Below are 13728 nucleotides of genomic sequence, written 5' to 3'. Positions count from 1 at the left end.
AGTTTTAGATATGTCATTCACACATTTATGTAATTTGGGATAGCAAGATTAGTTAATTTTAACCAATAAAATAAATAAGAAAATATTAATAAACTCCTCAAAAATCTACACATTTAGGCTATTACCTAGGTACAAAGGATTTTTAAGGAAGAAGTTCTTGCCAATGGTGGATTCCAATAACTGATGTTCTTTTATTAACTATAAAAAGCCTTTCAGTTAATTACACCCCAAATAAAATGTTTTTATAGGGAAAAATAGATTTTCAGTGTAATATGAAAATATTCTGGGATCTGCTTACACAATTACTAAAATATTAAGTTCAGAAATTACTGGATAAGAGTATATAGAAACCCTATTTTGATTTTATTCTTGTTTTTCCTAATATATGATGGGATTTGTACTTCCCTGACCTATCCACAGAGCCTTGAAAATAATTTAGAGCTCAGTTGTTTCATTTGAATTTATGTATAAATTGAAATATACTATTTATTTTTACCGATAATGCATTTGTCAGAATAACTGGAAAAGTGTAATTCTACAATAAAAAATTTAAAAAGGTAATGGTAAGATATGACTTGAGTTTGAATACGATAATTATTCAGAGGTGGCTGTCTCGACATTTTTTCCAGAATGCTTCTGGTTTTAATGATTTGCAAAAGTTTACTGGTGGACAGTAAACGCGGTGTGTCGTCCCCCATACCCCCCTCCCCCACTGCCGCCTCTGCCGCCTCCACACACAAAGTATACTGAACTTATTGCTCTGAAAATTGCTATTGAGTGGTTGAGTGAGTTGAATAAATGAGGCTTTTAGAAGTGACTACAGAAGTCGTTACACTTAGGAATGAAGCAGGGGTGGGGGGAACCTGGTAAAAATGCATTTTTATAAGGATACCGGGAATGGTCTGAAATTACACGCAGGTCCTTTAAGATGTAGGGGAGCCACTACCCGACAGCTCCAAAGAATTGTGGGGCGAAGTGAGAAGATGGCAGGTCTTGATTGGTTAGAGGCAGCTGCATCCTGGCAGGTGATTGGCTCCACAGTTGCATGGGGCTGCTTGTGTCGTCACAATCCCAGCATTCTGTTGTAGCCTGCCTGTGGAACTCGCGGAACTTGCTGACAGGAGCCAAACCCCACCCCCTCGTCTGCCGGAGCTGCCCTTAAAATGAGTAAGAATGGGTTTGGGAGCTATGGCGGCATCTCTGCTGCAGGCGGAGCCATCGGAAGCAATGACCCACCGTCTCAGGGCAGGGTAGCTCTTGCTTTTAAGTCCATACGATACAGGTCCCGAATCCAGGATATTATACCTTGCTGTGTAAACCCGCTGCTCACCTCCACTGTGATTGATGATGTCTTCATGATTAGGGGAATCGAGGTTTCCCTAGTCGCTATCGTGGGGATAATCAGGCAGGCAGAGACGGCTACAAATTACGTTCTTTACAAGATTGATGATATGACCACCAAGCCTGTCAACGTCCGCCAGTGGGTCGGCAGAGATAGAGCAAAGCAGGGGATACCTCTCCTTCCAGTGAGAGTATACGCCAAAGTGTTAGGTATCCTCAAATCTTCTGCGGAGGTGAAGAGCCTTGAGGTGTTGAAAATCCGTGTCCTGGAGGACACGAACGAGTTCACCACACATATTCTAGAAACGGTTAACGCGCACATGATGCTGGATAAAGCGGCCTCTGGGCAAAGTGTCCCTGTTGTTCCCTCAGAAATGGATGAGGCCCAGATGCACAGCGATTACCACCCCGACTTCATCCGGAAGGAGGTGCTGCGTTTGATTCAGGAGTATCCTCGATAGGAAGGCAAGAGTGTTCGTGAGCTCCAGACCGAGCTTAGCAACCTGAGCATCGGGACCATCAATCAAGCCATTGAGTATCTGACTGTCAAGGGCCACATCTACCCCACTGTGGATGGGGAGCGTTTTAAATCTGCTGATTGAAGCAGTGAAAACTTCTTTCATTTTCTGAAGACGCTGCCTCCAGTTGTGACTGAGTTTGACTGTTTGACTTTTAGGAAGTAGATTTCTTTAAACAAAAGATTGGAACTGGCATCCTTTTGGAACTTCACTGCTTTTCCAACTGCTTTGAACTTTTCTATTTTTCTAACTATATTTGAAGCTCAGAGGGAGATGGCGATGGATAAATTGACTGGCCTTTTTGTAGAGTTTACCAGCAAGCAAATGAAAACACTCTTGGACAGATGATTTTGGAGGAGAAAAGGTATAGAAAAAGTTGAAAATTATTAGTTGCATGGGAGCTTCTTCTGTAATACCTACATATTAGGAGAAAGTAGATGCAGTCAAGGAGCCAGTTAAGAGACAAAAAAATATTCTGTTGTTTTTACATTAGACTTATTTTCTATGTTTGGATTTAGCATATTATAGTCATATTAGTATCTCTTGCTAAATATAGTAGTTGATTAATTCAGATGTGCTAAAGATAGCAGTTTATGAATTCAGGCACTCAGTTCAAATGTTCATTTAGTGATTTGCTCTTACACTGTAGGTTTATGTTTTTTTAAAAGATAAGATTATACTATGTTTAAATGGGAGGGTCAGCTTTGACTTTTTTCTTAAAATATGATTAATGATTGTTTCAAATACAATATGGAGATATTTGGATTAAATTACAATCTCTTGCAGTTGCATAGTACAGATACCAGACTTTTTGTAAGTTTCATGCTTTGATGTATTATTTATAGTACTAAATGCTCTATTTTATGTATAAGAAGGTTTTATTCTTGTAGGGTAGACAAACAAAAAGTAATAATAGGAATTTTATTAAACTTTGCAAGTTTAACCAAAATTTATTTAAACGTTTTATTAAAGCACTTTTGCAAATCTTTACCTCCCTGTGTGATATTTTTCTAAATTCATTTGAAAAGCCTATAGTTTTGTTTTTGAATATTAATATTGTAATTATCCAGAATAATTTTTTGTCTTCTCTATATGATATCAATAACATACATCCTATTTGTAATAATACATTTTAGTATAGGTTATATGACTTATGTGAGGCTTTTAAATAATTGAACACACTAAGCACTCAGTTGTACATACACTGAAGATGGTATCTTTCAAGTTACTATCTCTGTTACATTAGTGGAAAGAAAAAATATATACATTCATATAGGTAGAAGAGAAAAGCATTACTTGTCTCAGTCACAAAAAGAAGGTGCAAAAACAGAAAATCTCTTAAAAGCCAACAATCCATACTGTTAGAATGTGGCCTCTTTTTGCCAGTTCTTAGGAAAACTTATCAACAGTTCTTGCTTAAGCTTCCTGAGGCATAAATTTAACTTTTCTTCCCTTCAAAAGCAAGGAAGTCATAAATGACACTCTTTTGAAAACCACAAATGGTTAACATACTATGAATGTGTTTGTTATTTAAATTATCAGACATCTTTCCAAATTCTAGTCTTCATAAACATAAGAAATTCTGAACTACTCTTTGTCAAAAAGGTTGCCTGCCCTGGGAAAATCATACTGAAGGAGAGACAGATGAGGGGCATATTTCTTCCTCAAGATGTCAGTGCGGAAAGAAACAGTCTAAGAGACGTAATATTCTTTTGTGGTATCACTTATACAAATGCTGGAAGCCTGAGATTAAAATCTGATATTTATGACTTCATAGGTCACTTTCCTAATTGTCAAGTTGATTCAATTGGCGGTTGGCTGGGTAGTCACTTTTCCCCTCACTCTAGGAATATTCCTAGAGCCAAAAAAGCTTTTTTTGGCTGTCTTTGTTGCCTGGGAACTGATGCTATATGTATACCCGAATTTAAGGCCAGGGACCACCCCCACTTCCTGCCCCATCCTTTGAGGGGGACTGTCCTCTATCTTTGTGCCTTGGGGTACTTTTTAGCTTTGTTAATTACCCTAGCACCCCCCCCCCCGCATTCTTCTTGTGCTTTACTGGGTTTCTGCTGCAGGTAAGGGACTGCGATGGAAGAATACTAAGTAGGTCTAGCTATAATGTGAAAGAAAATCAAACATTTTGAGGCAGAAACAATTGCTAGATTGCCGTACATGCATATTTAGTGCATGTTAGGGGTAGCAGATTTTTCAAATTCATTTTAAACCATCCACTTGGTATGCAGACTTCTTTTTCAATTTTGTTTAGATGGTGAATAAACTTGGCCAGTGCTCCCCTTCCTCTCCAGTTCTGCCCTGTATATGAGCCAAATCTTTGAGTATAAGACAGAAATCCTGGGGAAATACCATTGACTATTTTCAGCAGGGACATTTAACTCTGAGGAACATGATAATTGATAATTATAAGCCACTGGGGGTTGTTTTTCTATGGCTCATAGGCATAAGAAATGTATGCATTTATATTGAAGTTGATTCTAAATGAACGGAATAAATAAATTTGAAAATGTTTTCAAGTCAAAGCTAATACTGTCATCACAATTGTTAGTACTTGTTTTATTTTACCTACTAAATTTAGATTTATATTTTGAGTAAATTATAAATTGTATTTTTACAATTTCCATTCACTTATAATGAATGAAAAAAGGTAACCACTGAGAATTCTTTAGTCATTAAACCGTTAGTGAGCAACTACTATATGCAATAGGAGTTAACTTTCATTTTAATAAGCTTAAATTTAATTGACTTATGAAATACTTATCAAAAATAATAATAGTTAATATTTTAACATTTATATAGTACTTATTATCTGCTAGGCACTGTTCTAAGAGAGAGAGAGAATGTGTATGTGTGTGTCCCTGTGATTTATAATCGAGGTCCCTGTGCCTCGGCTTATATTTCCAGCTCAGACCTTTCTCTTGAAGTTCAGACCCCATCTCCAAATGTCTTCCCAGATGCCCTACAGACATCTTTAAAACATTAAAAAATAATAGCAAGGGACACTTAACATATATACCATTTTTTATCCCCCAGGAAATGTTCTAAGAACTTGAAATACATACAACCGGGGAGTCATTATGATTAGTATTAATATTGTTCTCATTTTATAGATGAGGAACTTGAGGCTCAGAAAGGTTAAGTAATTTGCTCTATTTTAATGTTACATGGCTAGTAAGTGTCAGAGCTAAGGTTCCAATCCTGGGTCCTTATCCACTTCTTTGTACTACCTCACAATAAGGAAAGTCTTTTAAAATATCCTCCTTTCATTCTTGTCACATACTAAATATTTTGACTTTATTCCTTTCATTAAAATTTGCCTGACTTGAATTTTTAAAAAAACACTATGAAATATTTCAGCAACAAGTATAGAGGAGAATATAAAAACACCTCTGTATTCATTACCAGTTTAAGAAACAAAATTTATTTTTATTATAGTTGTAGAGAACTTAGCCATATAACTCATTAATGTTTAATGACACTATAACATCCTTTGAGCCTGCATTTACACTGATTAAAAAATCATCTGAAAGTCTACATCTTCTATAAACCAATGCATTTATTTTTTGAAGTGTACTATCTTAAGAATATATATCATTGCATTGAAAAGTCGTATTCTTATGATCTCATGGCTCTTTGTAGAGAAATTTGGGACTCCTTTGCTCTATACATTTTGGATGATACCTCTAGTAATTCAAATGCCATCCATATATTATTCCTATTTACCATTATATGATAAATCAAGAAAGCTTTTTACTTTTACTATTGAGAATTACTATTTTTCTTTTTTTTTGGTAATACCTTAGGTTTGAGCAGTTCAATGAATAGCACTTAATATTATGTAGTTTGTTTTTATATAGCAGATGGATATCCCAGAAAGGAATAACAAATTCCCCTTGTCCATATGGGGCCTGCATATGGAGCTTACATTCTAGTAAGAGAAGTCAGACAATTTAAAAAAAAAAATATATATATATATATATACACACACACACACACATACATACATACATACATACATACATACATATATACATAAAATGTCAGGTTGTGATCTGTCCTGGGGAGGGAATGTTGCTATTTCATATCACATAGTCAGTGAAGGCCTCCCTGACTTTAGTGACATGTGAGCAGAGATCTAAAGGAAGTGTGAGAGTGAGCTGTGTTGTCCACTGGAGGAAGAACATTGTTAGAAACAGGAAGCAGCAGCAGCAGCAGCAGCAGCAAATGTCTGTTCCAGGAATGTCAAAGAGGCCAGTGTGGCTGGAGGCAGAGAATTGTGAGCCATTGGTAGGACTTTGGCTTTTACTGTGAGTGAGCTGGGAAGATGTAAGAGGGTTTTGAGGAGAGTAATGGCCTGACCTGACCTAGGTATTTAAAGGATAACTCTGGGTAGAAGCAGGGAGACCATGTAACATGTTGCAGTGAAGGAGCTAGAAATTTCACAGGAATTCTAGAGACAGCCGTATAACTGTGCTTTGTGGAGGCCGATATGGAAGGTCACTTGACATCCCAAGGTAGTCCTAGAGCCTGATTATTTTTGTCATGACTCTTCAACTCAGCAGCAGAAATTCATGGTGCCTGTCCCTGATTTGTTCATTGTGAACATGGATTCTATATGAGTCTGCTTCTTTTCTTGATATTAACTGCCTGGCCTTTGCTGTATTCCTCATTTAGAACTCTTAATGGGGAGATGCTGGTCCCCATTTGTTTCTGCTCTGGCAAAGCTTTTCATGCCGGACCACCTCAGCCTACAGGCCCACCTACGTGCTGGCCACACCTCTGGTCAGGTGACCGTCCCTAATCGAGTCAGTCGTGTCCTTGGGAAGGGAAAGGGAGGCAAGGTGATGTCCAGAATTTGTCCATCTCAGAAAGTGTCTCTGGAGAGTGTTGCCCTAAGAAAAGGAGGAGGGGCTTCCCTGGTGGCGCAGCGGTTGAGAGTCCGCCTGCCGATGCAGGGGACACGGGTCGTGCCCCAGTCTGGGAAGATCCCACATGCCGCGGAGCGGCTGGCCCCGAGAGCCATGGCCGCTGAGCCTGCGCGTCTGGAGCCTGTGCTCCGCAACTGGAGAGGCCACAACAGTGAGAGGCCCGCGTACCGCAAAAAAAAAAAAAAAAAGAAAAGAAAAGAAAAGGAGGAAATCAATGTAAGAATAAACCCAAGGAAGAGAATAATTTGTATAATAATAAGTAAATTATACAGAAAACAAAGAAAAAATAGCGTGTAGAGGGAAAAATCACCTTGAATGCATCATGTCTTATTTGTTATATAACAGTAAAAGAATCCTTGAAATTGAACAGTAATCATTTAATATTATTCTTCCTTATGTAGAACTATCATTAATGAAATTAAATTTTGTTAGCCTTGTTCTCTTTATAAAGAAAATTTTTCTGGATACTAGTATGAGAGAGAGCACGTTATATGATAGAGTACCACTAGAATGCCAGTCATGATATCTGATTTCCAGGCCTTGATTTCTCACTCTCTATGACCTTAGTCCAATCAGTGCACTCTTTGGGCCTCAGTTTTTCCATATGTAAATGAGATTGGAGCCTTCCAGCTCTAAACTTCTATGTTCTGTGTTCTCTTTTGCTTAGTTCCAATCCTCTTACTTTTGCTATAGGAACTAGATTATTAAGAAATTATTTTGAAGAGTGAGAAAAATGTTCCTCTATTAAGACTAAAAGATTTCCTAGCAATCTGTTATTTTCTTGCATTTGTAAATATATTTAACCAACTCTGGACAGATATTTAGTTTTATTTTATTTTTTTTAAAGGTATTTAGTTTCCTTTAAAATATTGAAGGAAGCAGTTTCTGTGTCTCTGTTACATAACTATTTTCCAAAGCTGATATTCATTGGAATCTGGGCATTTGCCCTCTTCATGGCTGATTTGCTTCTGTACCAGTTTTAACTGATTTCTTTTTGTTCAGCCCCTAGTAAAATAATAAATATATAGACACTCATACACACACTAATAGCTTTACTAAACATTTTCAAAGCACAGTCATTTCAGAATATTAAACAGAGTCATGATTTTCAAATTCATATAGTATTTAATCACTTAGATGATAAAGGCTCTAAGAAAGTAATTTCTTTATATTATTTTTCTGCTAATGGCAAATATTTAAAAATTCCTTTTATAAGCCATCATTAACTGGCCATATCCCAAATCACTCCATTACTATACATTCCTTCAACATTTATTTTGTACTGTACACATTCACCTGCACCTGCTTATGCTGTGTAATAATTTCATGCATGTATGTCTGCTTTTCTCATTTCTATTTTAGACTCCTCTAGGGAAGGGAACCTCTTGCCCTCTTATTTGTTTCATGATGGCAGTTACGGTGTAATTTATATACAATAATGTGTGATTTGATGTAGATGTTGACCCTCCATCAGTAAAAACCTATGCTTCTCCAGCCATGAGAATGAATTTGCATTAATCTGGCTCTATTTTGTGGCCATGCATTTTAAGATGTAATCGGAGAAAAAGAATGAAGCAAGCTTCCTCCATACAAGAGTGAAACCTGTTGGTTTGATTTGAACCATATTCATCAGCTACAGACAACGTAGCATGCTTTCCACGATGGTCTTTTTATGGTTGTATGGTGAGTTAATGAAACTGAATGTTTACAACTCTATTTAACACCCTAAATATCCATGAGTTTTGACTATAAAATAAATCCCAATCTGCCACCACAAATCGTATTAGACTTTGCACATACCATGGTCTGTGTGTTTCAGAATGACAACTATGTTATTTACAGATTTTTGTTCATATTCCTCTACTAAAGTTTATGAAAGGAAGCAGTGCCTGCTGAGAAATGACCAATGAGTTGGGACGATTTTATTCCCAGCCAACCCATTACAGGATGCATAGGTACTTGGCAATACATTTTATGAAGATCCAAAGAAATGTGTAGCAATAAATCATTGTCAGTAAGCTTTCTCAACACATGACAAAAACAAGAAATACTGGTTTGAAGAATAGTATGAGAGTTGTGATTGTGTAGAATTCTTTCAGAGTTGTTGCTGAAATTGCCTTATAGCTTGTAGGGTATGTTACCCCACTAGGAAACTGTTTTTTTCTGTTTTGCTTTGAATCTTAGTTATCTGCCAAACTCATGGCATAGTGTGTATATTCCCTTTCTGTGACGATAGCTTCCTCAGCCAATCTTTTCAAGCAGGTGAAAACAGATAAAATATCTTTTAGAGTTTCTGTAGGTGTGGTTATTTGCATTACCTCTGGCATATTTGTTTTTACTTGATATTTTCGAACTTCCCTTTAGATTTAAACATATTTTTCTAGCACATTAATATGCATTTTAATATAATCATCGTAATGAAAATAGCTGACTCTTGACAGTAATACAAATTAGGAGTAGAAAGTACTTTCTGAATTATGGGTGTTAATAACTATTTGAACAGCCTATATTAAATGCATTAAAAGCTTGGCAAAGCAGCTGACAGTACTTAGAAAGTTAATATAACGTTAGATGCAGATCAATACTCTAAGAACATTTTGCACTGGACTACTTATGAAAAGCAGAATAATGAGGACAATTTTTTATGGTGCAGAAATGGGAAGAAGACTTAAAATTGTGAGCACATCTCATAAGGCAGCATTATGTGCAGTATTGCGAAAGCAGAGTTGTATTTTAAATTTGTTTACTTTAACTTTCAAATGCATAAACCGTTTTAGAAGACCCTAGTACAGTTTTACATAGACTAGAAAATAGTAAATTCAGAGTAGTTATGTCAAATTGTATGCTTTCTTTTAAAATCTTGGTCAACAATTTGTATTAACAGCAACCATGTTGGCTCATTTAGCTAAGTTTGTCCCATAAATATTCAGTGACATTGAATTTTAATTATATAATATTAGCTTCAAAACAGAATTTTAACTTAATGCAGATCCAATATTATATCTCATAATACAACCAAACTAGATCTATGTGTCCTATATTATTTTCAAAAAGAAAAACATAGGAACAGCAAATACTGACTTGGGTTTCTGCAGTATTGTTTCAGTTGGAGAAAATGTTAGAGACATTAAAGTAGAATAAATGATGGCTCCTATGTTGGTATTTATTTTATTATTATATAGGAAGCTCCACCAAGGCAATGCATTTTCTCATTTAAATGATGTGTTTTAAATTTGAAAACCAATATGTATATATAATAATTGTCTAAAATAATTAGAGACTTGTAACTGGACATGTAATTATAAAGGTATATAAAATCTAGCAGCAGAGTCTAAGCACGATAGTTAAATGGATTTCTAAATAGAAGGTGAACTTCTTTCCATTTAAAAATATCTTATATGCATTTTATTGTATTTTCTGTATATTCAAAACTAGCCTTGGGAAGAAAAAGCTTATAAGTATGTGTTGTTTGAGATATTTTTATTTTGCTTTATATGAATTAATTTAACTAAAGGTCTTGGACACATACTAGGGTTTTATATACTTATTATTATGGGACTATTACTAAAGCAATTGCAGCTTTCAATAAGAGATGCAGATATCCCAATACCATTAAGATGAGGGTAAAAATACAAGCTCCAAGTAAGGTGGGAATGTGGTAGTTTTCAAAAAGTCTAGGACAATGTCAGGTAGTGATTTGAGTATAAAATAGTTCCAATTTTCCCCATAGCCAAGGGGAAAAAAAGGCAGAGTATTGACAGACATAGCTGTTATCTGATGAATGACAGTGCATTTATTTTTCAGGGAAGGACATTCTTTCTGATTTTAAACTCAGAGAATTTTATTTTGTTTTTCTTTAAACGAGGGGTATTGAACACCACAGTAGAGTGAGTCTTTGATAGTTTTCCATAAAGTACAGAGGATTTCTGTGAATGTCCATTTCCTCCATGGGGCCTTGAGTTAAAAAAAAAAAAACCCACAAAGTCATGATATTTCTACAAAGACCCAGAGTAATAGTACTGGTATACAGCTTCCCCATAATCCAAGCTGCTACCAAGGTGTACTTGAGTAGTGTCCCTGAGGCTCTCCCTCTGGAATATCTATCATCTCTGCTGGACTTTTGATAGGAGCTGGATAGCTGACAATTCACAATTAAGATGCCAGCTAGGGCTTCCCTGGTGGCGCAGTGGTTGAGAGTCTGCCTGCCGATGCAGGGGACGCGGGTTCGTGCCCCGGTCCGGGAAGATCCCACATGCCGCGGAGTGGCTGGGCCCGTGAGCCATGGCCACTGAGCCTGTGCGGCCAGGGCCTGTACTCCGCAAAGGGAGAGGCCACAATAGTGAGAGGCCCGCGTACCACAAAAAAAAAAAAAAAGAAAGATGCCAGCTAGCACCTGGAGCACAGGTATTCTGTGTAGTCGATTGAAAGAAGATCCATGTGCACTAGATAACAGTGTTTGCTCTATGGCCCCAGCTGTTTGATCGGTGTTAGATAATGGGCAGCTAATTTGGGGAGATTTCCCACCTGGTCAGTAAAGCTGCAGGTGTATGGCCTCTCACATCGGGCAGTTTAAACCTGAAAATCTTCTGTTGAGATGGAATCCATGAAGGGAGAACATAGAAGCCAGTATAACATTGTAGTGTACTTTGAAAAGGTAAATCAGCTTCAAGTGAGATAGCTAGCTTAGTAGTCTGCCATATGAATGTGAATCTCAAACCTTCATATGCTCAGAATCAACCCACTCCTATTTGTTAGGTCTGTTCTGCAGCACCCAGCATTACTGAAAATACGCAGATTTGGTCTAATTCTATTTTGGAGGGTGCTGCCTGAATACTGGGTATTGCTATAGGTTTTTTTAGGGCAAGGCTATGGTACCATACCACCCTTGACACCAGCTTCCAAGAGAGTTACCTGGATATCGTTTCTTAAATTGGTACATTCAGCATTCATTCATCAAAAAGTATTAAAGACTAAGTGCTAAACTGGAGTGTTAAATGGATTTTTAAAAATTGAGTTATCATAAATTTCCGTATGTGAATTAACATTTGTCAAAGAATAAGAATACCCTGAAATGAATCCAGCACTAAAACTATATTAAGCATTTTTCTTTGATATAGAAAATGTTTAAGAATTTTGTAATGTTGTTGAGGTCAACATTATAAGCATCAATTAAAATGGCAAAATATTTTAATTGTAAGTGGTATGGGACATTGCCCTAGGGATATTCTCTGACCTTATGACATGTTTTGTATCTTGAAAAAAACTTCTGTCAGTTTATTTCCTCATCATTACTTTCTCCCAGGAATAGAATGCAGGATACACTGTGCTGTGTTATCATGTGAGCTTTTCATTAATTTTGGTTTCTGCTATTATTTAGTATTGTTTATAAATGACAGAATTTATTTTACATGTTGGAATCATGTGTTTGCTGATGACAGTAGTTTGATGCAAGCATTCACCTTCATGCATTTCTCAACTCTTTCAAATGATCTTGGAAAATTGGAGTAATAAAAGTTAAGAAGAGACAGCCATAGAGGAGTTAATTTCGAGGGGCAAGAACAAATTATACATGCATATGGATTTTTCAAATATGTGGCTGGAAATTTCTGAAACATTGATAGGAGGGATGCTAGATAAATATGAATTATCAAATAGTGCTGTGGAGATACAAGCACCATGCTGAACACATACTGTGGAGCTTAGGTAAGCATGATTCTGGACTTAGAGCACTCGTCCATCTATTCAAGGATTTGGCTCTGAGCCCTGTGTGTATGATTTGGTGTCATCTTTGAGACTCCTTGTTCATCACACTTGCCCATTTTCTTATTTGCAATATCTCTTGCATAGTTTTTACGTTTCTATTGTCAATACTCTAGTTCAGGCCTCATTCCCTTTGCAGACAGGAATTGACAGAGGAACTGATTGTCCAGCAAAGAGTTCACTGTTCACTGGGTTTGTTTGTTATAGCCAAAGTGAGCAAGGCAAAGCACAGAGGGATAGAGAAGTTAAGGAGGTTAGCAGGAAGTGTAGGGGAGGAAAAAGTTTTACTCGACCCTCTTAGGGTCCCTGGCTGTGACTGAAAATTAAACTGACAAAGATTAACAGGAGAAAGGCATACAAATTTTACTGAATTTTTACATATACATAGGAGCCTTCACAAGAGGATGAAGACCCAGAGAACTGAACAAAGCCAGAAGCTTTTATACCTTTTAGACAAAGAAACAACAAATTTGTGAGAAATTGACAAGACAAAGGGATTTGGGCTAGGGGTAGTAAATGGTGAAGAAGTAACTAGGATGATAAGGGTTAGTTTAACAAAGTTTTTTTATACAGCCTTCTGCGCCCTCAATTCCCTGCCTCGGATGATAAGAATGCGTTTCCTTCACGTGGTACATACAGGCAGGATGGGTGACTTTTACATGGGAGATTTATCTCCTGCTTTCATGGGAGAAGGGGCTGGGTTGGGGAGCAGTGAGGTCAGAGTGACCTTCTTGGTTCTGCCCTTTTCTCAGACTCCTTCAGCTTAAGATATTCATTATGCCAGGGTGCCATATTTTGGGGTGTTGTGTTCTGAACTCCATCGGAAGCAATCCGATGGCTGACCACTTCATTAGTGCTGGGTAAGGAAGCAAGTAAGGCTAACCAAGAACTATTATTCCCAAATTAAAGTTGAATGGCTCCGTTTTTTCCAGGTGCTTCCTAATACTTGATTATTGTGTCAGGCTAAATATCAACTAACAATTGCTACATTTTTTGAAGTGGATGTTTACAGATCTGTGCTTCACTGGTATGTCTACAATCTATAATAATGAATTGCAATATGGCAGGGCTCTGCATCTGTGCTGAGCAAGTTAACTATTTTATTTATTGGTATATGGGAAGAAGAAAGAAAGTATATTTTTGAATATCCCCTATGTGTTTATTGT

The 13728-nt window shown here is 36.9% G+C and overlaps 2 protein-coding genes across 3 annotated transcripts in view; both read left to right on the top strand.

The window, feature by feature from the left end:
• Window positions 1-13728, top strand: part of DIAPH2 (diaphanous related formin 2) — a 786790-nt gene that overhangs the window by 204717 nt on the left and 568345 nt on the right. The window lies entirely within an intron of this gene.
• RPA4 (replication protein A4) lies at window positions 103-2549 on the top strand. Its single transcript, XM_060138053.1, is given in 1 exon segment — window positions 103-2549. A coding segment is annotated over 1 exon segment (780 nt). The 5' UTR covers window positions 103-1163; the 3' UTR covers window positions 1944-2549.

This window comes from Lagenorhynchus albirostris, chromosome X (assembly GCF_949774975.1).
Source record: "Lagenorhynchus albirostris chromosome X, mLagAlb1.1, whole genome shotgun sequence".
Taxonomy (NCBI): Eukaryota; Metazoa; Chordata; class Mammalia; order Artiodactyla; family Delphinidae; genus Lagenorhynchus; species Lagenorhynchus albirostris.
This window is presented reverse-complemented; position numbering and strand designations above follow the sequence as displayed.